This window comes from Melanotaenia boesemani, chromosome 19 (genome assembly GCF_017639745.1).
Source record: "Melanotaenia boesemani isolate fMelBoe1 chromosome 19, fMelBoe1.pri, whole genome shotgun sequence".
NCBI lineage: Eukaryota > Metazoa > Chordata > Actinopteri > Atheriniformes > Melanotaeniidae > Melanotaenia > Melanotaenia boesemani.
Genome location: NC_055700.1, coordinates 11,762,137 through 11,789,474, shown reverse-complemented (window position 1 = coordinate 11,789,474; position 27,338 = coordinate 11,762,137). Strand labels below are relative to the sequence as shown.

Genomic DNA, 27,338 nt, shown 5'->3' with positions numbered 1-27,338 from the left:
ATGTGTGTATTAATAAGGCATTGTGGAAGTAAAGAAAATTAAACAATTACAGCAGAATGGTGTAATTACAACCTCCAGTGAAGGTGGGAAGTCTGATTAATTAATGTTGGCTTGACTCCTGTTAAAAATAAGATCAGTCTTTAATAATTAGCTGTGGAAAAAAATAATGTGATGAGGTAGCATTCATTAGTGAGGGCAACTTATCAGAGATGACAGGTTTCTGGTATTTAAATAATTTCTGACTTACCAAAGTCTATTATTGTGTTAATGATGTTAATAATGTTGATATTTACCATTGTTCATGTAATCATTTTAAGTTGTTCTCTTTGACATCTTTTAATCTCTCTGTAATTTCACTGGCAGGTTGATGGAGTTTCCAGCATTGAGTAACTCCTTGGGTTTTAATCCTATTTTCTTTACGCACAACTCAGAGATGAACTTTGATTTCTGTGAGAAAAAGAGCAACGATGCGTTAATGTGTGACTTGGTGATCCATCATGACAAAATATTTTAACAGAAGATGAGACTTGGAGTATTGGGGTCCGTTTTTGTTATTTTCTGCTGTGTTCAACAGATCAGTGACGACTTTTAGCAAACTGTCAACCATCCACATCCTTTTATCAACAATTTTCCTTAAAATCACTTCTCATTTGTGCGTGACTTCCTTTTTCTTCCATTGTTCTCAGGGAGCCAACAACATCCAGGTGAGGAGAGCTGTGAAAGACACCCTTTCCAATCCGCAGTCTCCCCAGCTCTCCCCTTACAGCTCCCCCAAGTCACAACACAAGACACAGCAGAGCTTCCTGCCTCCGGGCTGGGAGATGAGAATAGCACCAAATGGACGGCCTTTTTTCATTGACCACAACAGCAGAACCACCACCTGGGTGAGCTAACACACAGTAGAAATAGGCTGGCGATCCACTTTTGTTTTACGGATATGAATGTAGAAAAAAATGTATTTACTTTTGGGAGTCTTTTGAAAATCTCAGAGATCCAGTAGTTCAGATTCAGGGCAGTGATTACTTATGTTCTGAATCTTTTAGTGACATCTGGTGGTGATGAGAGTCAATGTCACATTTGTTTCTTTATAAGGATTATAATTATCCTTAATAAAAATTACATTTACAAAATAAAGCTGTTTTGAATATAATCTGCTTTATCCTTAAAAAAATATATTGTTACTCATTGTTTTCTTTATTTGTATTTTTCTTCTATCTCTCTTCTTAATGCTGACAAACAGGAGGATCCCAGATTGAAATATCCGGTCCATATGAGGAGTAAGAACTCAATGGAGCCTGGTGACCTTGGCCCTCTTCCTGTAAGTGCAAACACAGATATATTTATGTCTGTTGGCTCCTATTGCACACACGACAACCTCAATTACATTTGTTCATCAACAACATGAATAGTATTTCTCATCTTTTGAGGCATATCAGTTTTTGTTATTAGCTAAATTATGAATACACAGAAGATGTCATTATTGACCTTGCTGCATCATCTTTAACTTTTGTTTCTCTTCTGCAATAGTCTGGGTATTTTAGCCTTACTCAGCAGTCCATTTATGTCTAGATTTAACTATGTGAATAACATAAAGATGGTACATGATCTAAACCAGTTTACTTTTGTAGTCTTGTTAGAAAAGAAGAGGTCTGGAGTAAAATGTAGCTGACAAGGAAAGCCAGAGTGCTGTCATAAAATGTGTTTAGGCAGTGAAAACAGCTTGATTTATGGTTTTATGTTAAATCAATACAACACCCTAATGCATAACCAAGACCCTTGCTCTGTAGCAACCCTGGAGACTACTATGTGCATGCCCAAAAGTCCCATGACCAGCATGTTGCATCACTCAAATATAAAGCTTCTGTGAAACAAAAAAATTATTATATAATTGTACCCAGCTTATTTCTAATGAGCCCATTAAGCATAATTTTGTTTGTGCTGCAATATGCAGTTTTCAAAGTTCTGCTGGTTTGTCTAAATCACAACAATCCAGTTTTCATATCTCCTCATTGTTCTGTATTTTTTCCTCTGTCTTCCATTAATCCTGATACAAGAGACTAATGTTTATTAGTTTTCACATGGGCTACCCATGTATTGTATAACTTTAGTTGCTTCATATAACTTGGCACCATATAAAACAAAACCTGCTGCAGCTGCATTTTGATGGTGTTGCGTGGTGCACGGGTAAACATGTCTCTTACTGCATAGGTCTCATGAGTAGTCTACAGTGAGTGTTTTTTTTTTTTTTTTTTATTGATATAACACAGTAACATAAATCAAGCTTTGGGTAAAGTGGTTGACAAAGTTAAAGGCCCAACAAATGGGCCAGATGTTACCATAGCTATATGCTAAATAATCATGCATCTCACAGGTTTGTGTGTTGTGTGCATGTGTGTGTGTTTCTCTCTTTCCTTCTTTCTCTTTTCTCTTCATTCTGATGGATCTTATGTATGCTACTTCTACACCTGGCCATGTCTGTTTGGCAGAACCTACCAGAGGAGGTTGGTTGGTGCCTCCCTCCCTCTGCCTGCCTACTTACCTGTCTGATCCAGTCTTTTTCTGGTCAAATGCCTGCAGACAGCCTTGTCTTTTCTTTATTTCCTCGCTCTTTCTGTCTTTTCTCTTTCTCTCTCATGACCGGCATGGATGGACTGTACCGCTCCCCAACTTTCAGTATTGTACCCCACTTCCTCTCTCTGAGACTGTCCTCCCTGCACCACCATTTCTCCTTCTCATAATCTGTAATATTTTGGAGCTCCCCACCATTCTCCTGGGATTCCTCAGACTGCTCCATATTTGTGTACCTGTGTGAGCATCTGAGGCACAGTTAGAACAGTATGGAAACTGGAACAACAGGAGATGCTCCAGGCATTTATTAGAGAGAGATGAATGAAACAGAGGGATTGATAGAGGAAATGGGGCTAATAAGGAGGTAAAAGGGGAGTGAAAGAAGGAGCGGGGCTTTAGAGAAGCAAAATGAGCCATGAGGGTTTGCCAGAGGAAGGAGCTGGGCTGTATGCTGCATGTGTTATCAGCTTTTCAGTCTGGTCTCCACTCATGCAGCAGCGGCATACTTAGAAACACACACATACTGTAACTACACCCTGTTTGACAGTTTGTTCCTTTCTCCACCCCTTTGCTCTAAATCCACTGTAACTTTTCTTATTGCTTGTTTGCTGGTGCCGTACGAGTGTGTGTGGCCTATGACACTGTACCGTGGTCACTGTGTCAGTGGTGGTATTCTAGTTTGAACCTTGATGGTCATACCCCTGCCTTGCTGATGTGTCAGACCTGACTCAAATAGGACCGTAAATCCTTTCATTTCCTTTAAGGTGTTTGATTGAGCTTGTCTTGCTTGTGCTACTGGGATGTCAGCGTTTGGACCATTTAATGGTCAATCAAGTTCAATTGAACAGAAATTGAAAAGGAAAACTAAATGGATGGATTTGAATTACTATTTGAGCATGGCCTGTTGAACTCTGTCATCTAATGTTTTCCTTACTCTCCTTCTCTTTTGATTCTTTTTCAGCCTGGTTGGGAAGAAAGGGTTCACACAGATGGACGCACCTTTTACATTGACCACAGTAAGATGAGTCTGTCTCTGCTATGACGATGCTATGTTGTGTGTAGCCCTACATTTTTAGTTGTTTGGGACAGCAAAAGATCTGGTCTGTTACAGGTGTCTTGCACTTATTTGCTAATGCTTCATTTAGATGTGGTACCATTACCAATAATGACTCTGATGTCCTAAAAGAGCTTATAAATATTTTGTTTGTATTTCTTTCGACTTAAAGAGTTACAAAATAGACACAAACCATTACTCTTATGCACTTTATCCAGATACAAAGACAACGCAGTGGGAGGACCCCCGTCTACAGAGTCCAGCTATCACAGGGCCTGTGAGTAGCTTCCTCTTACAACTCCACTTACTGAAAGCCACTACAGGCAGCCATGTCTCTACATGCAGTACCTTAGTTTTATCTGACACATTATCATTAGCCTCAGTTTGTCCCCGCAAACATAAACATAGAAATCACTTTGTCACTGCACTTATCACTTAACATGCCAACACCTTTGTCATCGTGTTGCCACTTCAGAAACTATTCCCCTTCTCTGCTAGCTCAACATAAAAAAACCACTTGGGCTTTTTCTCCAACAATGTCTACAAGAAAACGTTGTTCATTACTGATGAGCAGCTATCCTTCTCTGACCACTCTTCATCTATCTCTCAATTATCTTTGTACTTTGCAACAGAAGAACATTCAGGCCATATTTGACGGCGTGTGTCACCCAGCTCTTATGAACTATGATTATTTTCTGACTCAACAACTTTAACTATTCAAGCAAAAAGAGGGGCAGCGAGTTAAACCTCTTATACCCAAAACACACCAAAACTGCACTTACTTGAACTTTAATAATTCTATTTTTTCTCTTTTATTTAGATAGATTCATCATCTTTAGCACTGACCAGGCTTTATTGCGCTGAAGCTTGAATATTGTTTCCTCACTTCTAAGTCATTTTGGATAAAAACTTTCGCTAAATGATTAAATGCAATTGTTACCAGCATGTGTCACAAGCTACGTGAGTCTGGTCAGTTTTTGATGATGTCTTTCCTTGTGTGTGTTATCTCTGCAGGCTGTTCCATACTCAAGAGAGTTCAAGCAGAAATATGACTACTTCAGAAAGAAATTAAAGAAACCGGTAAGAAACTATTCCTGGTTATGCAAACTTCTGCATAAAGCTAACTGTGGTCCAAATATCATGACTTTGTCACTGTGTGACTGAGTTTGATATCTGAGCTTAATGTTCTTTGTTTCAGTACATCTTTCAGAAAGTGTGAAATTGGATGTTACTTTTTCTAGCTGTTGGTTTTACTGCTAATTTAATCTTGGTTAAAAAAATTCATGTTTTTCTCACAAAGTAATTCATGTGAGATTAATTTTATTAATTTATTTTTTTTTAACTTTGGAGTCAGTATTTTGTAAGTTATACCTCCTGGTCCTCTTTGATGGTTTGAAATCTATTCGTCTTTGTTCCAGTCTGCTATTTTCATTTGACTAAAACAGGAGTATGTGTAATACAAGTTCAGTTTTTATTCTTAAAGCAGTAGTTACAGACTTTACCTTGTAAATGATTTCAGGCGGACATCCCGAACCGATTTGAGATGAAGCTACACAGAAACAACATCTTTGAAGAGTCGTACCGTCGAATTATGTCCCTGAAGAGACCAGATGTCCTGAAGGCAAGACTATGGATTGAGTTTGAATCTGAGAAAGGACTGGACTATGGCGGTGTGGCCAGAGAGTGGTTCTTCCTCTTATCTAAGGAGATGTTCAATCCGTACTATGGCCTGTTTGAGTACTCTGCCACGTAAGTGTCTGCTTATGTGTTTGTGCCTGCATTAAATTTCCAGGAGAGATATTTAAAGCCCTGAGACATTTAACAGGATATCTAACAGAACAAAGTGTTTCCACAAAGCCAAAGTTGTAAATTGAGAGCAAACTTTAATGGAAACGTCCTTCTCTGCTTATGTATTTGGGTGGCTTTGTCTGTAAAGTGTAGCAAGAGGCACTGGTGTTATGTTGTATTCCTCTGAGACTTGTTAAGGTTTCCTTTTACTTTAATTAACTTTTCCTCTTATTCAAAAAGTCGTCTTGAAACAAAGGTTTCCCACATACACGACAATCAATGTGTCATATGTTTATTTCCTCGTCTTGACATTGTTGTCAGTGCATGACTCAGTTTTCTGTCCAGTTTGCCCACGAGAGCTGTTGCAAAGTGAAGGTTGGAGCCTATTCCAGCTTCCATCAGATAAGAGGTGGGAGCCCTTTGCAGGTCTCTAGTTAATCAAGGGGCCAACACAGAAACAAACAAGACAAACAACTATATACAGAAAGATTCACATGCATGGTTTTGACTGGGATAAAGCAGGTAAAAAATGATTGAATGAGCTCCCAGGGACATTGGCTCAGAAGTATTGGCTTGGCTGGTTTCACTCTGACACATTACTTGGGCAGACATGATGGTGTTGCAGCAGTTGCATCATAAGATCAGACACGCAGTTATCAGGTGATTTGATTGGGTGGTATCTCTGTTGCTGTTTGAAAAATTAAATAAGTTCTAAACTTTCCACCCGAGTCATGGTAGCTGTTGATACCTGAAACATGTGAATCTGCCTTGAGGGAAGTCTGGTCAGAGAAAGGACGCGGTCAGAGATATTACTCTGTCTGTAACCACAGAGTCATGTACACAAAGCTGAATAAGTCCCAATCTATTGGTGCTACTTTGTGATCTGAGCATGACTGAAAAGAAATTTAAATAAATCTCTTCAGGGACAACTACACGCTCCAAATCAATCCCAACTCTGGCCTGTGTAATGAGGATCATCTCTCCTATTTCAAGTTCATTGGGCGTGTAGCAGGAATGGCTGTGTTTCATGGAAAACTGCTGGATGGTATGTTGCTTGATGATGTAGATTTTTTTTTAAAGTGTAAATTTACTAAAAACATTTTGTAAGAATACTCCTTCAGCATAATCACTCGTTTTAACATTTTTCCATGTAACACTGTTATGCATCAAAGGCCTGTCCTTGTTTTTTTTGCAGGTTTTTTCATTCGGCCGTTCTATAAGATGATGCTGGGAAAACAGATCTCTCTTAAAGACATGGAGTCTGTGGTGAGGTCTCATTTCTACCAGTTTAACTGATAAAAGATTCTGTAATTCTGAGTCCTTGAGTTTGCCAGTCGTTATGTTGTACACTAATACTAGGCAGATGTTTGATTGGAATGATGAAGCTAATATGAAGGCCTACAAGTTCACACATGAAAGCCAATAAAAGATTTAAGCTTTTTGTGTCCATCTCTACAGGACAGTGAATACTACAACTCTTTGAAGTGGATTCTGGAAAATGATCCCACTGAACTTGACCTGAGGTTTTGTATTGACGAGGATAACTTTGGACAGGTGTCTAGACCTCGAATCACTCAATTAGTTTTTTGGTATAAGAAATATCTCTGGTCTTATGTTATTTTATCCATTTATTTATTAATATATATTTTGTCAGACATACCAGGTGGACCTGAAGCCCAGCGGCTCAGACATGGTAGTCACAAATGAAAACAAAAAGGAATACATAGAGTAAGTTTTCTTTTTTTTAATTTTTTAAAAATTAATAAGGCTATTTTGTGATTGAGGAGATATTATACAGAAAGCTTTTTCATCTATTTTTTTTAACACTTCTGATTTTCTCTGTGTCAGCCTGGTCATCCAGTGGAGGTTTGTCAACCGGGTCCAGAAGCAGATGAACGCCTTCTTAGAGGTATCTATTTGCAGTGATAATAGTCACCACTTGGGGGCACTGAAACAACATGTTTTTAATTTTGTGTAAGAGCTGAACATGTCTTCTCTTTCTAAATGAAATAATTTCAAATTATTAGTCTTGCTAAAAACCTCACCAACATCTTGTATTTATACTTTTTTTTCTATTCATGTTGCTTGCATTTTAAGAATGAATCCAGACGTAATGGTTTTTGTTTAATTTTCAGGGCTTCACAGAACTCATTCTCATCGATCTGATCAAAATCTTTGATGAAAACGAACTGGAGGTATGAATACTTCTTTAGTTGAGACTTAGAGACTGTTTTTATTGATTATTCAAAAGCTAATTACAAGTATTTTAAAGCAAGATCTGAAGGAAAAATTTTTTACATGAATCCAGCTCTTCATGCGAGAATTTATTTTATTCTATTTTTGGTTTATTTATCCTGATATTAAACTTGAGTTGTATGAAAATGTCACATTAAACTGGGGAACTGCAATTTCTTATTGTTTTTGTGACTTCTGAATTAAGATTATGATTTGCAGATTCATTTAAAATGGAAACGGTTAAGTTACAGATTTTATAGCAGCATTAATTTGAATGTTATATAAATGTATAAAATTGTTGAGATGAAATGTGGTCCCGGCTGTAAAGCATTCTTTCTTTTCTCCCTCCTCCTCTGCTTCTGCGTAGCTGCTCATGTGCGGTCTGGGTGACGTTGACGTCAACGACTGGAGACAGCACACTGTTTACAAGAACGGCTACTGTCCCAACCATCCAGTTATTCAGTGGTTCTGGAAGGTCTGTTTCATATCCATACTTATATTCATGTCTACATGCAACAGAAACACACAAACTATGTTATTTAACCCAAGAGAAAAAAGAGCCTAAAAGAAAATAAAAATTATTTATTTTCTCAACTCTATAAGAGTTTCTTTAACACTATTTTACGATGAGTTGTGTAGTTTCGGAAGCTGAATTGGTTTCCATTTTTACTTAAAATAGGATTTCAGTTGCTCAACAACTTTTGGCACGTTTTGTTTCACTGAGCTCAGAGTTTGTCAATAAGTGACAGATCTTATCTGCAGGAAGGCCACGTTAGGACCTGGACTCCTTTACTACCAAGCTATGCAGCTGTAATATGAGCAGACTGTGGTTTGGTCTTATGCTGAACAAAGCAGGACCCTTCCAGGATGTTGGCATATGTTGATCCACGACATGTATATATAGAACTCAGGCTGCCTTCACTGTTGTGGAAGTGACTTGTGATTTTTCTTCAGTGAGATGATAAAAACCTACATGGTTCCTATTTTCTTTAACCAGGAGGGAAAGTATCCATGATTCCCAGTCTGCAAATCCACATGTTAGCTGTTCACGCTAATTGTGTGGTAACTGACAATGTTTTACAACATTATCCTAACCTCATGAAGGGATTCTACTTACAAAATCGTTTTTCTCTTTAATCTGCTATAGATAAGGGATGTTCAATATGTGTTTTCAGCTTTTTTTTTCTCTCAGGCATGATGAGATTTTTCGGGTTTGTCTAAACTCTTGATAATTTGAGTTTTGTAACCATGTAATTTTACTTTTTATATCCCCTTTTTCAAATATATATCATTTTTAACTATTAATTTTTGCCTTTTCACGGTTTGAATTAGGCATAAAGTTTAAACACGACACCAAATTTTATTCTGCACTTATTTTTATTATGTAGTGTCTCAATTCTTTAGACGCAGGGCATGTTTTTATTTATTTTTTGTTTTGTTTTACGAAGTTTATTTTGTTCCAGCCTTGTTTCCTTCCACGCAGAATGTGGCAGGTTTACTGGCCTCACTTTTGAAGATCAAAGTCTGTTTGGAAGCACAGGCTTGTTTGCTGTGTTGAAAGAGCCTGAAGCATTACCTGCCCCGGTTATTATCTTGTTAACACACTCACAGACCTCAGATACACTTTTGTTTGAATTTGTTTGGTCACTCTTACTGTTTTTTGAGGATTTTGTTTTTCATAAAGACATGGATAATAATAATTAAAGCTGTCAAACCTCAGCCAACATCGTTAATTGTATTAAACTGACCCAACCAGAACTTATGACATCTAATCTTGATTCAAAACTGAGTCTGAACCCTGAAACACCCTTTGAAGTTCTGTCAAAATATTCTCGTTCAGGCTAAACAGTAAAAGCTTTGAATAATTTCTGCGTTCTATAAAAAGAGAATTTAATCCTTATCAGATGTTTGTCACTGAGAGTTTATTTCTCCCCACGTTAGGTCGTTCTGTTGATGGATGCTGAGAAGAGAATCCGACTCCTCCAGTTTGTAACGGGAACATCAAGAGTGCCCATGAATGGCTTTGCTGAGCTTTATGGTACGTGACCTTATCAGACGAATTCAGGTTCCCTTAATTCCTGGTTTCATAACCATCATGCTATGGTTCAGCCTGAACTTTATATAACAGTGACACAAATATTTCACAATATTTTTTTTTTTTGAGAAAGAGATGGACCGTCACTGTTAGTGCTGCAAGAATTGGATTCCTATGATTGTACATATATAGACAATTATTTATAACAAGTGTAATAGTGTTTCGTAAATGACCAAATTTTGGATCTAACTTTTCCAAGGATTTCTCAAAGTTACTGCTGTTTCTCTGTATTATTCTTCTCCACATCCTCGCCAAGAGCAGCCAACAATGTCCAAAAACAAAGTTCTACTTGATCATCTCCTTCAAATATTAAACAATATTCTATGATGAGTGAATAAAAATGGGATTACAATAAGCAAACTGCTTTGTTTAGCTACCCGGTCTTTTGGTTTTCTTGTTTACGACCGTAACATTGTTGGATCCTGGCAGCAGAATGTGGTCTTTGCAGTATGAATGCCATATTTTTTGCCCTGCCTTTTGCAATGCAAGGAGGCCTTTTGTCACAGCTGGTTCTTGACATAGGTGTGGTGTGTATGAGCTCTTAATGATTCTTTCTTTGTTTCAGGTTCTAATGGTCCTCAGCTTTTCACAATCGAGCAGTGGGGAACACCAGATAAGTTGCCAAGAGCTCACACGTGGTACGCCACCATTGCACAAACATGCAAACAAGGCTGGGACTCTAGCTGATCTTCTGTTCATGTTTGCTTTTGTTTTTTAAAATGAGTTAATCCTGTTTTTCTTCCCAGTTTCAACCGCCTGGATCTGCCTGCCTATGAATCATTCGAGGACCTGAGAGAGAAACTCCTAATGGCTGTAGAGAACGCGCAGGGTTTCGAAGGGGTCGACTAAACACAAACCCCCCTTGATGACTGCATTCGACAATGAATCAAAAGGAAAAGTCACAGGGATGTGAAACCAGCTGCTGTAGCAGTTCTGTGCGCGCATGTTGTACTGTAATGCCTGAATATGAGCCACCTCTACAGCACGGTGGTTTGACTGTACAGCGACTTGTTGAGCCAATATGCCTATGTCTTTCTATCTTTTCAGCGTGGTTTGGTCGCTCTGTAAAGGTGTGGAGGAAAGAAAGGGAGTGTTGCACTGTCTGAATGCTGAAATCTCTTATCTGCAGGCATGAGTAACAAATGACAGGAGCTGGGCCCTGATCCTGTTTCTTTCCCCTCTACCCTTGTCCTGTGAAAATCTTCAGTGCTGGAAAACACCAATGCATTTCAATAGCTCCTTTATGTACACTATAGCACAGTATTCGAGCACCCTTCAGTGGAGGGGTCTTAGCATGGCCTTAATCTGGCTTCTACATGCACTATTTCTCTAAGAAACTGCAATGGCACTATGATCACAACTCTTTTAAAATCTTATGACCAACACCAGATTACCTTAGGAATGCTAGCCAGTCACATTTCAGGAAATCGGCCACACCCCTCTGTAGAGCCTTCTCCGTGTCATGTGATCAGATATTGCCGCTACAGCCTTTGTAGAATGAAGTTTTTCTTTTTTAGCCGTTAAGAGAAATTTCAATGCTGGGGTTTGAAATAATCCCCAAATATGATTTTTTTTTTTTTTTTTAAATATAATTTTGTCATCCTGGAACATTTTTTTTCTTTAAATAATCATTTGTATAACTCTTGCAGGAACATACTCAGTGTATTTGTACTGATGAACAATGTTCTTTACTATTTTGACAACTATATATCACATGTTTTTGTGAAGTGCAAATCTGGCTCGTCTGGGAAATGATTAATGCATATCATTTGTTACAGTGATAGCAAATGTGTTTAAATACAATGGTTTTTATTGTAGTGCTTTAAAAGCAGCATGAAACTGTACCTTGTGTTTGCTTTGACTACATACTAAATGGAAGCTTGATGCGTCTGGAGGTTGTGAAGGGAAAAGTAAAACGAGGGATATTTTATCTGATTACATTATTCTCATGCCTGTTGCTGTTCATAATGCTGTAAATTGTTCTTGGAAAAAATACATTTTAAGTTCTTTCATGATTTATAAATATATGTATGTATTACATTTAACAGAAGTATTACTGATCAACACTAAAATGAAGCTGTGTGCGTGCGAGTGACTGATAGAAAAGCTGTGATTGCCACTGAATATAAAACAGCACGTTTCTTACAAAGATAAAAATGTGTTCTTTTTTATGTTGTTCTCTATCCTTTTTCTAACATAATTGAACCTAAAGGGCACTTTATAGATCACTGAGGTCATGTCGCCTGATGTATGTCTTGTCATTTACTTGAATGTGATTATTTTTTTCCATTCAGAGCACTCACTTGGTGCAATATAAATAGTCTGTAAATCTGGGCTGCTGCTATGGTAGAAAAAAGTGGAGCTGAGACTTCATGTCTTTTAGTTTCCCCTGTTTCATCCTTTATGACCTTTCTCTGTATTTAACTCCCTTATGTTTCTTCCCTTCTGTCACCATTCAGACTGACTGCATATTATTTTTTTTTCCTTTTTTTTTAGTGGGTTTTCTTTTTATTGTTTGGGGAAAATATAATTTTTTGTTAACAATTCCACTTCTTTCTGCAACTCTGTGGTTCATTTAACTTCAAATAAAATAAAACTTCTCAGACTGTGTTGTTTAAGTTGATTGAAACTTAATAATGAATAAACCTGGAATATTAGAAGATCCAAACAACCGTTTCAGCCCCCCAAATAGTTGGCTAATAAAGCAGCTCATTCATAGATTCTTTTGGGGATTGTTTTTAAAAATCCATCAGACTTTGGATAATCCTTCGACTCAAGGAAATTCTGGGGTTTACCTTCATGAAATGAATGTAGGGGTAAAAGCACATCACTGCCAACGTTCATTCTTCAGTAATGAACCCAAGTGTATTACTGCTGAGCTTTCAATAACCTCAACAAAATTAACACAGGTGCTCCAGAGAAGCAGATTTTATGTTGGATTGTGTTCGATCTCCCAGGTGAACTGAATAAAGTGGCAGGTGAACATGGTTATCAGATTAAAAACTGATGTGAACCCTAGGTTAAAATAATTCAGTCAGCAAAAACAAAAAAATATAACTAAGTAGTCACACTTTTCCACTAGAAAGTAATTTCATTTAAAGGAATAGTAAATAATCCTTGGGGAAAGGTAAGTTGAAATACTTTATGCTCTAGATGTTTAGCAGGATCTTCAGCGGTTTTACAAGCTGGTTTAGGGGTGTTGGCATGGATTGATGGACTTAGCGTTGTTCTTTCTGCTCTACATTTACCAAAATAATTGAATGGTTCTTAAAATTCATGGTATATAATGGTCCCCCCTTCTCCAAACAGCCAACTCATTTGCTTTCCTTTAAAAAGATGTTATCTTATAATCCCACATATGTGTCTGTTGAGGAAGATTCTTATAATTTACCCATATATGCATCCTATAGCACAAACACCGTTGTTTTTTTTTGGGGACATTAATGAGATTTGCAGCCCTCTGTCTCTCTCTCTGGTGTGTGTAGGTGCACATGGTGTAGTGTGGTGAAGGGACCTCAGTTCATTCACACAGGCAATCTAAAAGTTATCAGCTCCAAGGACGAGCAAATAAAAACCACCCTGCCTGTCCGGGGACATTTTATCAAGCCCTCGTACTCTCCATCTGGTCACAAACAAATCAAGAGCCAACTCTTCTTTAGCTCTAAAATATTCCAACTGCTCACACGCTTAAAGACAAAAATGAATAAATAAAAAAATAAAAGGGTAGATAAAACCTCAGATATATTAGTGAATTCTCGACAGTACTTGTAAAGGTGTCTATATTTCTATGTCTCTAACAGGCCTCTGATTCTGGTATGTCATAAAAGTGACATTAAATGATGAGAGGTGATGAGCTGGAACGAAAGCATGATGATGTCTGTTATTATGGTTTTTCTACTTTTAAAGGTGTCTCTATCCTCTTTTTAATGTAAACACATTTGTTTGGAATATATGTTTGTGTCTTTTTGGTTTTATAGCACAGCCAGGAGAACTGCCAATGAGCTCCTTTCTGGCTATCATCTAGTAATGCTTTAAAACTTTACCTTAAATATAACAGAGAACAGAGACAGTGAATTAATATTAATACAGTGAGAACATTTGCAATGTTATCATACTGTGATGTGGCTATCCATACCTACCTGGAATTGTTTAGTTTCTGACAGATATTTAAAGTTGAAACTTCACCGCTGGTCATCTATTGAGCTAAGCAGTGTCGTAAATGTGTGAATGTTTACAGTTTTTCTTTCTTTATCCTTTGGGTTTCTTATGCCTTTTTCTATTTTCTATTCTTCACCAGAATTCCGCGCAGAGATGTTTAGACTTTACCATATTAAAAACATGTCAAGCTTGCAGCTTTCTTACTTTATCAGTGTCTACTTTCAAACTGCATATTCCAAATTCGATCATTTCTCAGAAACCATCACTTACATGATCACATCTGTTGCATTCAGCTTACGTTGACACTCAGAGAAAGGTCAGTTTAAAAGCTCCGTCCAGAGCCGCCTTTTGGTCTCCCCCTCCTTCACCCTTCACCCTCTACCTCTGGTCAGGGTCGATCAATACTTCCCCCGTAGCTTATCACTAATGTGCAACTGGCTGTTTGTGCAAACTCTGCTCTGTCTACATAAAGACTTGGACAGGGCAGTGTCTAACCCAAATGTACCACGTATCACTTCATGAACCCTGCAGCTGCGGACACAGTACTGGACTTAAATTGACTTTAACAAAGACACAAGGAGCGGAGAGCTGAGAGTTGCAGCAGGAAGGGGAGCAAGACACTGACTGCTGGCTATGAATGAATGAATAAATCCGGAGACCTTTAAATCATGAGGTGAGTTGGGATCATTCTGCACAAGGCCCGAAAGCTTTCCTAATGTTAATTTTGTTCCTAACTTTGTTCGTTTTAATCTTAAATCCCAATCTCAGGAATACTTTTACGATCCTTTTTTCCAGCTTACGTGTATTAAGTGCATTATTAAAAGTAGACACATCAAAATGTTATCAGGTCAGAGTCTGAATAAGCTTTATTGATTAATTAAACTTTAGAAAACTTAAGCAAAAAAACTGTTTATGTGGATCACACAGATGCTATTTTTCTTTGCTTCTGTCTTACACACTCTTCTACACACACACACACACACACACACACACACACACACAAGTTCACACAGCTGCAATCATCCCCATAATCAAAAAAAAAAAAAAAAAAAAAAAAAAAGGAAAAAACAGCAACATGACTGGACTTTGGACACATTGGATAAGCCTCAAGTATTTACTTGTCACAATTTTCTCTGAAGTTATCTGCATTTCTTTCCACAAAGTGCGGTTGTTAATCTTTGTACTGGAAAACCTCACAAATAGACGCAGATAAAACCACATTATGTCATGTTACACCTTTTTTAAACTTTACTTTCTTGTAGCTCCCCCATCCCGTCTTTCTCTTTACTGACTCAACACATCCAACTGCTGTTTTCCCTTTATTTCTCCAGGTCATCCATCCATCTACCAGCTTGTATTAACCACCTCTTCATCTCCACATCTACAGCGAAACATTGTCCTCCAGAGCTGTGGAGTGTGACAATGGTGTTTGTTTTCTGTCTATCAAACGCCATTATCACACTAAATAGCTACAGTGTGAAAAGGACCTCAGTGTTTTCCTTCCCTTCCTGCTTTGTGTGGTTGATTTTCCTCCTTTGATCATGTATTTATTTTGTAACCTCCTGTATAATCCATACTTTCCCTCATTCATACTGTAAAGCCTGAACATGTGTCCCCATATGTCAAAGGTGGCGACAGCACAGGACACGTTACACCAGTACAGGAGACGCAGAGATGGAAATAGACATAAAGTGTGTCGAAACATGATGTCGAGCCTCCGAGTGCAACCTACTTATTTTTGCATTTGAGGTGCTAATTGGATGCTGGGGTCCTTTGCCTGTGAGAATAGATTAAAAAAAAAAGGAAAAAAGAAGGCATTTATTTCCGTGTTGTTGTGACCTCGTGTGAGTTTTCAACATGTAAACAGGACATCTTACTTGTGTTGTTGGAATTTGTGATTGCACTTATGTTATCATGCATTCAAAAAATAAATAAACAGTGTCTATTTCTATGGAGTATCCCACTAGCCATTCTTAAGAATTAAATACCATCCAATGTTCAAGTTTCATGACTGTTCTCAATCTCAGACCTATTACATGTGTCATATCTGTCCAAGTACATAATATATGAACTGATCTAACTTCATGCTTCATGAAATTCACAATTATTAGAAAACATTTGTAATGGATAAAACATTTAAAGACCTACTATTTGCACACACACTGGGCACAGCCCCAGTATCAGCAGTTTGGTTCAGGGATTTAAAAGGCAACAGCAAGAGTGGGACAGTAGAGAGACTGTATTTAAATAACTGGAATACTTCAGAGATCATATTGATGTAAGGTCAGTGTGTGAATACTTTGACATGCCTTTTACTTCACATACACTAACATCTAGTAGCCTAAACCAGTGCAGTGTAGATATTTGAGATGATGCCAGACTATTTAAATGAACAGAACAGGAAGAAACAACTCAGATAATTTAATCATGCATTGAAAAAAGTTTCTGTTTCTCCTGGAAAACAAAGTCTTTTCATGAACTTTGAGTGCATACAGTTTCCTTGTGTTTTTTTTTTAACATAAAAGTTCACTGTGTCTGTGCTCCACTAAATGAAGGAGTATTATAATAAAAATAAAGCATCATTAGTCTGAATATGCTATATTTCAACACACAAAAAGAACCCATTCATACAACCTACTTCAGAGACATGTCCTCCAATCAATCAATGAATAGGTCCATTAATTTAATGAACTAACAGCTTGACAACATCACAGAAGTAGAAAAAGAACAAAACATCTGAAAAGAAAAATGATTGCACTCCATCAATCAAATGGTCTAAGACATCACAGTTCATTACTGTAGACAAACTGTTTAAGTGTTCCTCAATATTATCACAGTTTTTCCCAAACTTATGAAATAATGACACAAACCCCTTGTAGATCTTTCAAAATAACTTCATGTGTTCGGTTCATATTGAACAAAGCTGTTGGTTGTGTGCCAGCCTCCTCAGTAATCTGGCATCCTGCAATCCCAATCTGGGAAAAACACTGGCATTTCTATTAATAAAGAAATCAAGGGTCCAAGATTCTCCTCCTATTATGACTTGCCCTTCACTGTTGAACCGAATGTTTTTTTCTTGGTTGCAGCAGAGGGTTGGGGTTTAGATTTTGGAGCAGCTGAAGCCTTTTTGGCTTTTGGCTGCACAGATTTGAGCCCCAAGATCTCACAGTACTTGTTGCACTGGTGCAAAGCTTTGAACTGGTCAATGAAGGAGGTGGAGCAGTTTCCTCTGAATCCCTTGTAACTGCAAAGACAAGCAATATTCATCAATCATTTAGTCTGAATTAGTTTGCAGTTTGTATTAAATAAATTATTTGCATTAAATAAATTGATAAAAAAAAAATACTCACCCTTTCTTACAAGTGGCTATTCCTACATCTGTAAGTCTCATGCCCACTCCTGAGAGAAAATCAGACCCATGTTTAGCTCTGCATTATAATTTAAAGCACAACCATTTATGCTAACAGCAATGTTTCTGTTCTCCTGACCTTGCATGTCAGTAATCAGCAGGTTGCCCTCAGTATTTTGGTAGACCCAGTGTTGGAAAGCACAGCATTTCTGTCCCGCCTCAGAGTCACGTCTCATCAGGTTGATCTCTTTGCCATCTTTGACCGAATACTTGACAAAGTCACCAATCAGTTCCTCTTCCAGTGTGGCGTAGGGGATGTCATTGGATGGGCGGTGAACCAGATAAATGGGAATGATCCTGGGGGGTACATGAAGAGGGGGGAAGTTTGATAAAAGGACATAAATGTGCTGTGGGAGGTTTACAGCTTTTTAAATATGTCACTCACTCTGGGATGTCCCCAAAGGCTTCAACAGACTGAGCTGCAGCATTGTATGCTTTGATGTACTCCCTTGCTGTGTTCTGGACCTGACACTCCTGCAGAACCAACAGCCAGTTACTCTTATTAGCTGATTGTCATAGTATCTAGACACATGATAATAATCCACCTCAAAGAAACCAACAGAGCTTCACAGGAATGTCATATGGTTAAATTCACCCATGCTTGTCCTTATTTGCTGGAAGTATATTTTTGTATTTTTTTCTAAAGTTAAAGGTGTGCTATAAAGTGAATGTTAGATCCACACAGTTGCTACAGTATGAATTATTCCATTTTTTATTTTAGGTCGTAACAACTAAACCAGAGCCATGATGTTCTTACCTCCACAGCCAAACTGAAGTTCTTCTCAATGAGCTCATCGTTGTTCTTGGTCCCGTAGCTGATAGCGTTGTGCACCTTGAGCACACAGGAGTGTCCTGGCACCAACAGGGGTATCTGACCTGCATGCAGCTTGGTCCTGAAAGCTCTCCGATGCATCCCCTCCCCAAAGTGGACCTTTTCAGTGATGATGCTGATGGGATGTTTCTCTCCAAAATATTGGTCAGAAAGGAAATTCTCTTTGAACAAGAGCTTGGAACACTGGGCATCCTCTTCCTCACTGCAGACATCTACAGGAGCAGCTGGTAGAAGAAGATACAAACACTGCGTCATCTGCCATCGGTATTTTGAGGTCAGCTGTGCAAAGTAATAAAGCAGTGCCTTAGATCTTCACTCACATGAAACTGCCTTTGGAGACAGAGGGATGACAATCTCACTGAGAACTGAAATATAACCATAAAACAAAAGAAAGTTATTAACTGAATGTTTTTCTTGTTGAGTCATTTTTCTATAGCTGACATTTTTCTTCTACCTTCATATGTGAGCAGGTAGTCCAGGGTGATTGAGCCATGCACGCCGCTGAGACGACACTGGTACCTGCCCAGGTCTTTGTGAGAAGCGTTGGAGATGGTCAGCGACACTCTGCTCTCATCCCCTGCACTTAATAGAGCAACACAATCTCATAAAAAAGCAACAAAGATCTTGGTACTGAAATAATCTTTTGGAGAAATAAATGTCCCATTTAACATCACACTCAGTAGCTATTGTGCAAGATCACCTTTAATGCAAGTAAAATAAGCTTGCAGCCTCACAGCAAGAAGGTTGCTGGTTCGAGCCTCGGCTGGGGGGAGGTTCAAACCTGTGGAGTTTGCATATTTTCCTCGTGTATGTGTGGGTTCTGTCCAGATGCTCTGGCTTCCTTACACCATCCATAGCATGTTAGGTTAATTGGTCACTTTAAATTCTCCCCAGGAATGAGTATGTGTGTGAATGGTTATTTGTCTCTTTCTGTGTTGCGATGGACTGGTGACCCTGCCTCTCACCTGCTAAAATGCTGGGATACGCTCCAGCTTACCCGCGACCCATAATGGATAAAGCGGTACAGATAATGAATGAATAATAGTGAATAGTGTGAGGCATTTAAAACCAGAAAGCTCTGCAAGCTGCTTCAGGTGTGAAGAGCTTTCAGTGAGACGGATGCTTCTTTAGTAAAACAACTCTGCTTTATATATGGCAGTTTAGTTGGTTATTCATAAAGTAATCAACAGGCTTTTCTTTGTTTTCAGGATGAGAAGTCTCAAAGTGGTGTTGTAACTTGTTGATAGTTGAAATCTCTGTTGATTCATTGCTGTTTGCCCATTGGTACTTTCACAAGTTTGTCCGTGTTTTGTTAGTAGTACAAAAACTGTAAGTTTTATTTTGCCTTTCTGTGCCCCCCCCCCCACATGCACACACACACACACACACACACACTCCTGCCCCCCAGTTTGGGAACCACTGTCTTAATGAGATGTTACAAGCTCCTAACCACAGCTAGTTGTATCACAGTACTCCAGAGGATTTGGAAATAACATGAAGTAGCGTAACATGGAAAGCAATATAAAGGTTTGAACAGTTAGCTGAAAACATAAGAAGGAGGTATGACTAATTAAAAATTTAAAGAATTTGTATTTTTTATTTTTGTTTATTAAAAGTTAATACCTTCTCTTGATCTCAGTCAGGATGGTTCCCTCTCTGCTCCAGGTCACAGTGTAGTCACAGAAGACAGCAGAAAACTGACACCACAGACACAGACTCTGAGGGTCCCCACTCACTGACTCTGCCTGGATTGGCTGCACCACCTTTGGATCTGCAGAGATAATGAATTTATCACGAATAAAATCTGTTTACATTGTTATCAAGCAGGAGAAAAAATTTATCCTGAGTTGTTTGATGAGTCGCCTCACCTTCCTTTGGTACGATGTTTTGTTTGACCACTTCACTGTATGCCTTCTTACGAATTCCTCCAACATCTGTCTGATTCTCATCCACTTTGACTTTAACTGAAGCATCGGTTTTTGGAAGTTTAGACTCCAAAGTGCTGACAATTTTCCCGAACTTATCTCCGGTAACACGTCTCTTTTTGATGGTTTCATCGTTCCGGGGACCCGTCAAGATTTTTGACTTGTGGTCTTTGAGGTCTATGTAATGCTGAGATGGCTCTGCCGCGGGCATTTGAGCCACTGGCTGCTGAGACATTTTTGCTCCACTAACTGACTGATCAGCGTCTTTCTGAGCTTTCCCAGCTGTACCACACAGCTTGGCCTCGAACATATCAATTCTTCCCTTTGCAGTCTTTGGTTTAGCTCCATTCTCCAGATCAGTTGATTGCTCCCCTCCATTCTTTACTGTTGTGTTCTGACCATGTTTCTTTTTCTTCTTGCTGTGTGGCTTGCTTGTTACCTTCTCAGTCCCCACAACAGTCTCAATCAGCAGTTTAGCCTCCTTGGCCTCAAGCCTAGCTGAACTCTTCTCACTGCTGTGGTTTTCTCTAGCAATGGGATGACTTTCTTGCAGTTTGCCAGTGTTTTGTGTGGAAACAAGGTGAGATATGCTCTCCTGTTTTTTAGAAGCTTGCTCATCATGATGACCAGATGATTTTTCCTTTTTGGAGCGTGTTTTGCTCTCTGAGGGATTCTTGTGAGTCTTGTGAGGCATCTCCAGCTCAGCCCTATCAGAAACTGAATCTGTGAAGATGGGTTTTGCAGCCCTGGAGACAAATGGATCATTCAAATCTAAAGTAATGTATGCAACACGGTTTTCCTCTGAGACGACTATATGATCTGCAGGAAAAAATGTGAAGTTTGCTAGTTCTCTGCTGAGATCTGTAGTCTCCTCAGTTTCTGTTTTTCCTGCAGTAAACAAACTCTCTGAAATGTCATCAGCGTGGGTCTCTTGTGTAGGAGTCTTAACAGCACTTGTTGTATTCTGCTTTTTATGATTCTGCTCGTCATCACCTTTCAGGGCTGGCTTGTCAGTAATTCCATCCGGTGTTGGGCAGGGCGAAAGTTGTACGTGATCACAACTAAAGCTGTCATTGAGAGACCTTTTGGTACAAGACTGATCTCCTTCCAAACTGCTGTTCAGCCAATAGATGAGGGAGGAGCCACCGCTCAAAGGAGCTAAAGGCATAATAAACTCAGGAACCCCCAACTGTGGCGCCACTTGATGTGGTCCAGCAAGATCCGGCAAAATGTTAGATGACACATGTGCATGCAGGTCAGGTTGTGTGTCCACACCTGGCACATCTGAGGTTGTTGAAGTGTGTGCAGAGAGGAAATTGAAATCTGTTGTGCACTTGTTTCCTTCACAATCAACCTGCTGTGCAGCCACCGAGCCCAGCTGGGGGACACTGCATTCACCCGTCACTTGAAACAGTCCATCTCTAAAGGGCTAGAAATAAAAACAAACACAATTAAAAATATTTGGTGATTTTAAGAAATAACAATTTTATGGCTGATCATTTCTTTTAGTCTTCCTATATTTCAGAAGTTAAACAACATGAAAGTAACAATAGTTTTTGTTTCTGAAAAAGTTCTTCAAAGTCAAAAGCAGACTATTAGTTTAAAGGCAGATTCTTGTTTTTTTTTATGATTTTCCTGTTCAACACATACCTTTCTATAGAGCCGCAAAACAGAAGTTCATGAAACATCAGTTTTTTCTATATCCAATCCCACAGTCCTTTTGTTCTGCATACGCTTCAAACTTTCACTGTTGCATTCATAGCCCAGATATGCTTTACACCAAGCAGTCTTCCCGGCCTGAGGACCTGTCTGTGTCCTGATCTCAGGTTTTTAAGGGAGATGTGGTAGGAATGGGTGTGTTAAAGGGCGCAAAAGAGAGATAGAGCAAAGGAGGATCGTGTTTCAGTTCTCAGCTGTGCTCTCCTCTCAGCCCTCCACCCTGACACGCCACAGATGCATGCTATTATCACCGAACTCTCAGCTATTATTAGATGCCATTTCTGTCCATCTGAAGTTTACTTTTCATGCACTCCTGTTTCCTCCAGTACCGCCTGTCTGTCTGTCAGTCTTTGAGGTGGGAGCCAATAATACATAATGAACGTCAGCGGCAAGTCCTGACTGGCTCCCACCAAAAGCAACCGGATAATACTGATAAGTCTCACGTGAGTTGTCATACATGGATTTCTGATTTGTCTCCAAAGGTATGAGAGCAATCACAAGGACAAGAGCTGGAATGTCTCTTAACATTTTGGCAGTGCTTCCAAAATTCCAGATTTGCCAAATACCTGAGTGTGAGCTGTGAGTGCGGGAAGTGAGAATGTATTGGCATGTATATATTTAAGTGACACATAAACAGAACACAATGTTCTCAAAAGCAAAATATGAAGACATACAGTATTTAATACTTTTTCAATCAAGCTGAGCACAATAATCATAAAGATTATGTAAAAAAAAAAAATCTTACCTCTTCAAATGGCAGCCCTTCAGGTAGGCTAAAATCTCTATCCTCAGTTATATTCAGTTCAACTGGACGGTCTTCATTACTTGTGAAAATGTGTGATTCAAAGGCCTTCAAATACCCATCAAACTGAGAAAGATCCAAACCACTAAATGACACAGGTACATCAGTCTCATCCAAACTGTGTTCTCCAGGAGAGGCCACATGGGATGAATCCATGAAAGAGTGCTGGAGAGTGGGGTATTTTTCCTGCTGGTTCTGAGGCTCTTCATCTTTTGTGGTTAGAGCTGGATCACACAAGGATTCAATGCTTTTTGTGTCCTCTCTGTTGTGGAGTTCAGATCCTGCTTCCAGGCACAAAGCGAGACAGCTGTGCTCAGAGTGGATGGCGCTCTCTGGGATATTTTGAGTCATCAGAGGCTGATCCTGGACACCCATAATTTGCTGTGCTTGTTCCTGCACTGTTGTTTCTAGATCTCTTTGCAGCTTCTCTGACTCTATGTGAGTATTCACATCTTCTAGAGCCTGTGTCAAAGCATCTATTTCCGCTCCTATCTCTGTGAAGGCAGCTGTGATGTCTTCTGGTGGAGCCTCAATGATGCCGACCCAGTCTGAGAGTGCACTTGCCCAGCTGTCCACCGATGACCACCTCTCAACTGGTGGCCCCCAACTTCTAGTGTCATCACTCAACCAGCCAATCCTCTCGCTACCTTCAGGGCTGTAATCTGACACATATGTGTCTTTTGGGAGAAAAGAGGTGTCATTTAAATCCAAGTGACCTGTCTTGTCCAAAACCTCCAGATCTTCTGTTTCCTCACTAGTTAGATACTGGCATGCATCCAGCCAGAGCTCAACTGGACTGTTGCTGCGCTGTTGATGAAGGGTTAAACCATCGACCTCTACTTTCCCTAATCTCACATCATTTACAGACATCAAGTCCACCTCGAAGGCATTTGCAGCAGGTGGTCCTAACTCTTCATGTTGGCTCACCTCTGACACACTGTCCTCTATAGCTCGTTCCTCACTAGAGCCACGATGACATTGTGTCACAATGCCTGCTGAGTCATACATCAGGACATGTGTATCACAGTCATGGCTTGCCTTTCCCAGTCCACTTTGTGGTAATTGCTGGTCTTCAGGACATGTAATTTGTGAATCTACGGTTTGGCTCAGGATGAAGTCATACGAGTCATTTTCAAAAATATAAAGATCTGACATATGTGTAACAACTGTATCACTATCTAAACTATCGGACTGTGGTGATAATGACCTACATAAAAGAGTGGGTTGACTGTGTTCAGAGCTGAAGCTGCAGCTGGAGAGGGGCTCAGTGGTAATTGGCTCGATCAAACTCTCAACAACTCCCTCAGCCCCAGAAGATTCAGATGTAATAATTCCCTGCATGACAGAGAAGGAGAGTGGTTTTACACAAAGCTCTGTGAAAGCAGATTGCAGTAGAAAAGTATCATTAGAGAGCTGAGGTAAAATAGGTAATGAGGGTTCTTGTGAACTCAAACAGCAATGAACCCTGAAATCATCATCCTTTGATTCTGAGCTAAAAGAAATACCCTGTGATGTATTACCGCTGAGTGAAAGAGACTTTAAACTCCCTGAGTCTGGACTTATCTCTGGTGTGAAAACGTTTTGTGTGGATTTTATAGTGGTGTCCGAGAGCTTGCACGCAGACTTTGTCCCTGGTTCATGTGCAGACAGCAAAACAGAAACAGCATCTGAGTCCTCAGTTTGACTGTCTGTGAGAGCTGGAGCTGACAGACTTTGGTTATCTGCACAAAGGAGCGACAGATCCATCAGGGCTCCTTCCTTTCCTCCTTGAGGAGATAGTCTGAAAGCCGACTCTAGCTGTCAAACAGCTGCTTTGGGACAAATCTTGAGATTAAGTTTCGTGCACAAGGATGGATTCTTTGTTTCTCTTTGTCCTGACATCATTCCACCTTTGAATGAAGATTTGGAGATTGAGTTCCTAAAAATTTAAAAAATTAATTTGCAATCAGTTTTTTGCAATCAGCCTGCATAATAAACTCTCATACTTGAAGCTCAAATGTGAATTTTCTTCTTTGATCTAATTGAAGTAAGCCCCACTATCTCCCTCTAGCTGTTATTTTTGTGACATGTTTATCTAAGCTGCAGCAGATGGCCAATTCAGCAGCACGTTGCATCTATTTTAAGGATTTTCAAGAGACCCGTCACACACCTTATCACAGGAAACCTTCCTTTTGTTTTAACTTTGTTGCTGATTAAAGAGTGTGTGGCAACTAAATTTATACTGTCATGCACAGCTGAGAGATAATAAAACATGCACTACTTATCATTTTATTAGCTTCATACCCAGTTCTTGCATATACATAAACAAAAGTGCATTTAAAATCTTTACTCCTACACATTTTTTTTTAATGTTAATGCCTTAAACTAACAGATAGTTACTCTTAGAGAATGACTCTTAATAGATCAGAGTATTCCAGAGTATTTTTTTTTTTGCCATTTATTTTGGCCATTTCATTGTTTTGCAAATTCAAAATAAGCATAAATGATATTATTAAAAAAAATTCAATATATTCAATTTCTATTAAATCTAGACATAAAATGATTGTGATATGTTTTTATTTACAGTTTACAAAGCATCCAAGCTTTTCTAAAAATGGGGTCACATAAGCAGAGCATTTATATGAAGTGTTGAAGGGGAGGTTTAAAACACGCACTATGACATATAAGATGGAAACGAGTGGCAGAGACACTGGAAAAATACCAGCACATCTTCACCCATGACCGGCATTTGTCACATTCCTGCTTCATAAAGGACACCTAGCTGAGCGCTCCTGCCTCTGATGTTTTTGTGAAACACTCATCCAAATAATTCAAAGTACCTGACGTACACAAGCTAACTAAACAAAGCCTAAATGCTTTGTAAGCAAGATTTTCTAAGTACTTACCCCTAAATTTCCCTTTTCCTTCTTTTATTCAGTTTCTTGTGCAGTTATCACAGAAATGAATCTCAGTTTTGAGTTTTAGATATCTAGATAAATCTGCCATAATCCAGATTTTACATTTATAAATTTTAACCTTGTTAAGATTAGTCTTGTTTTCTGTGATTTGACAGAAAGGGCACGATATATGCTGACATTAAAAAACAATAAAGTTGTCAACACCAGAGAGCAATAAAGCATAATTTACTTTCATCTTGACTATCGGTGCCAAAATGGATCAATTTACAGTCATAGGCTGAAGCAGATTTGAGCACAGTTTTAAAAAATAATGATGCAAACTGTCTGAAAATGTAAACCGTCTCAAGATCACAGATAAAAAGCTAAAAGACAACTAAATAAATGTGTTAAAATTTGTTATGCAGAGCTCAGGAATGAGGGAATGAATTTTGATGCTTGACCAAGTGAGTCATGTGAATCACGCAGCACAGCAGTTTGCCTCAACCTATCAGCAACACAGACAGCATTTGCCATTCCCAAACAAAGCCACAAACAAATGGCTCACAGATGGATCATAACAGATAAAAATATAATCATTACTTGAGGCATTAAAACAGTTGCCTGGTCTACGAGGGGGTTTCCAGTCATGCAAACAGTACGTACCCTTTTCATAGCCGTGTGGTTGAAGATATAGACCTATGATGTAGGACTTCAGTATGAGCTCAGGCAGAGCCGGCGGTCTCGGGGTGTGAATCTAATTTTAGATGTTGTCCCCCTCAAGTACAAAGTCAGTTACCTGATATTGCGGTCATGTGCCGATCTTGAGCATTTAAAACTTGATATCTATATTTACAGGCTTCCTTTGGGGATGACCTACTTTATAGAACATTTTTATAAATTCATTGTAAAATCAAAGATATTTCTGATAGAAGAAGCTGAAACATTAGTAAAGTGCACAGAAAAGTAATAATTAGACTTTAAATTACAATTTAAGCTTCAACTATTAACTTTCAGGTGACACATTAGCCAATCTGCACATAATCTCATTAAGTAATAAAAAATGGAAAACTTAAAAAAAAAATTAAAAAGTGTGAGAGTTACAATATATGCTAAAATTTCTGTCTGATCTTATGATGTCAGATTTGAGGGTCATATTTCTGGTAACATTAGCATCTCTTGGACCACTAAATAAATAAATAAATAAAACAAATAAAAGTAACATAACTTTGCAGTATTGTCAGCATGCAGAGACCAGATGTCATGTTGAAACAGTCCCAATTAGCCCACAGTGGTGGTTCAATGGTTATATGAAGTTTTGACTCTTGTTTGGGTAGTTTCTCATCTCATAGGTAAGAAATGGAAGCAAATCCCACATGGGGTTATTAAGAGGCCATTTCCCAACAGTATGAATTGTTCACAGATTCTGATTTAATTAGTAAGTCCACAGCTGCTGTTTGACGACAGAAAACCTACAACTTTCTACACTGAAAGTGTCCAAATCAGTCCTGAAAAGTACATGTGCTTAACAAGGATGTGTAACAATTAAAATAGGAATAATTGGGTTAGAAGGCATACCATTAAAACTACTCAGAGAGTTTATTTACAAAACTGTGACTCACCATAACTAAAACCTGAGCCAAGAATAGTTTACTGATTAAATACTAACTGACCAAACTAAAGACATAATAATAATAATAAAGTTTTTATTAGCAGACTCAAGTCCATATGAATCACAAATAAAATACATATAAAACACACAACTAGTAAATAAATAAGTACATAAAAAAACACAGATCACCTAAACTACATACAGACATTTCATCCAGTGCATCCTTAAACTGGATGAGTAACGGGCACAACTCTGGAGGGGATCTGAG

At 38.7% G+C, this 27,338-nt stretch overlaps 2 protein-coding genes across 8 annotated transcripts in view; one reads left to right on the top strand and one right to left on the bottom strand.

Annotated features, from left to right (window-relative positions):
• Positions 1-12,345, top strand: part of nedd4l (NEDD4 like E3 ubiquitin protein ligase) — a 40,585-nt gene extending 28,240 nt beyond the window's left edge. For 5 of the 7 annotated variants that reach the window (XM_041969411.1, XM_041969410.1, XM_041969409.1 and 2 more), the window contains 17 exons: positions 687-884; positions 1,241-1,318; positions 2,487-2,501; positions 3,530-3,584; positions 3,841-3,899; positions 4,637-4,702; positions 5,142-5,371; positions 6,334-6,455; positions 6,606-6,676; positions 6,869-6,964; positions 7,065-7,138; positions 7,259-7,319; positions 7,546-7,605; positions 8,013-8,120; positions 9,587-9,683; positions 10,306-10,378; positions 10,487-12,345. In XM_041969411.1, the coding sequence (XP_041825345.1) occupies positions 687-884; positions 1,241-1,318; positions 2,487-2,501; positions 3,530-3,584; positions 3,841-3,899; positions 4,637-4,702; positions 5,142-5,371; positions 6,334-6,455; positions 6,606-6,676; positions 6,869-6,964; positions 7,065-7,138; positions 7,259-7,319; positions 7,546-7,605; positions 8,013-8,120; positions 9,587-9,683; positions 10,306-10,378; positions 10,487-10,589 (1,566 nt within the window). In that variant the 3' untranslated portion in view covers positions 10,590-12,345. The remainder of the gene's footprint in view (positions 1-686; positions 885-1,240; positions 1,319-2,486; positions 2,502-3,529; positions 3,585-3,840; positions 3,900-4,636; positions 4,703-5,141; positions 5,372-6,333; positions 6,456-6,605; positions 6,677-6,868; positions 6,965-7,064; positions 7,139-7,258; positions 7,320-7,545; positions 7,606-8,012; positions 8,121-9,586; positions 9,684-10,305; positions 10,379-10,486) is intronic. The other 2 variants (XM_041969412.1, XM_041969407.1) reach the window with 1 other exon arrangement.
• A 3,084-nt stretch (positions 12,346-15,429) lies between these two features.
• Positions 15,430-23,740, bottom strand: alpk2 (alpha-kinase 2). The gene is made up of 10 exons (XM_041970698.1): positions 22,529-23,740; positions 20,008-21,493; positions 19,763-19,910; positions 18,594-18,721; positions 18,460-18,504; positions 18,065-18,363; positions 17,693-17,781; positions 17,387-17,604; positions 17,249-17,297; positions 15,430-17,142 (listed from the first exon to the last, which is right to left on the bottom strand). Exons 1-10 carry the CDS (start codon positions 23,738-23,740, stop codon positions 16,935-16,937), a joined length of 3,882 nt encoding a protein of 1,293 aa, XP_041826632.1. The 3' UTR covers positions 15,430-16,934.
• Positions 23,741-27,338: the final 3,598 nt, after the last annotated feature.

Coding starts and splice junctions, on each gene's coding strand:
- alpk2 (XM_041970698.1), bottom strand. CDS start 23,740: ATGTCAGATCTTTATATTTTTGAAAATGACTCGTATGACTTCATCCTG. Junction 21,494..22,528: donor AAGGGCTGCCATTTGAAGAG/GTAAGATTTTTT, acceptor TTTTATTTCTAG/CCCTTTAGAGATGGACTGTT. Junction 19,911..20,007: donor AAACATCGTACCAAAGGAAG/GTGAGGCGACTC, acceptor TTATCTCTGCAG/ATCCAAAGGTGGTGCAGCCA.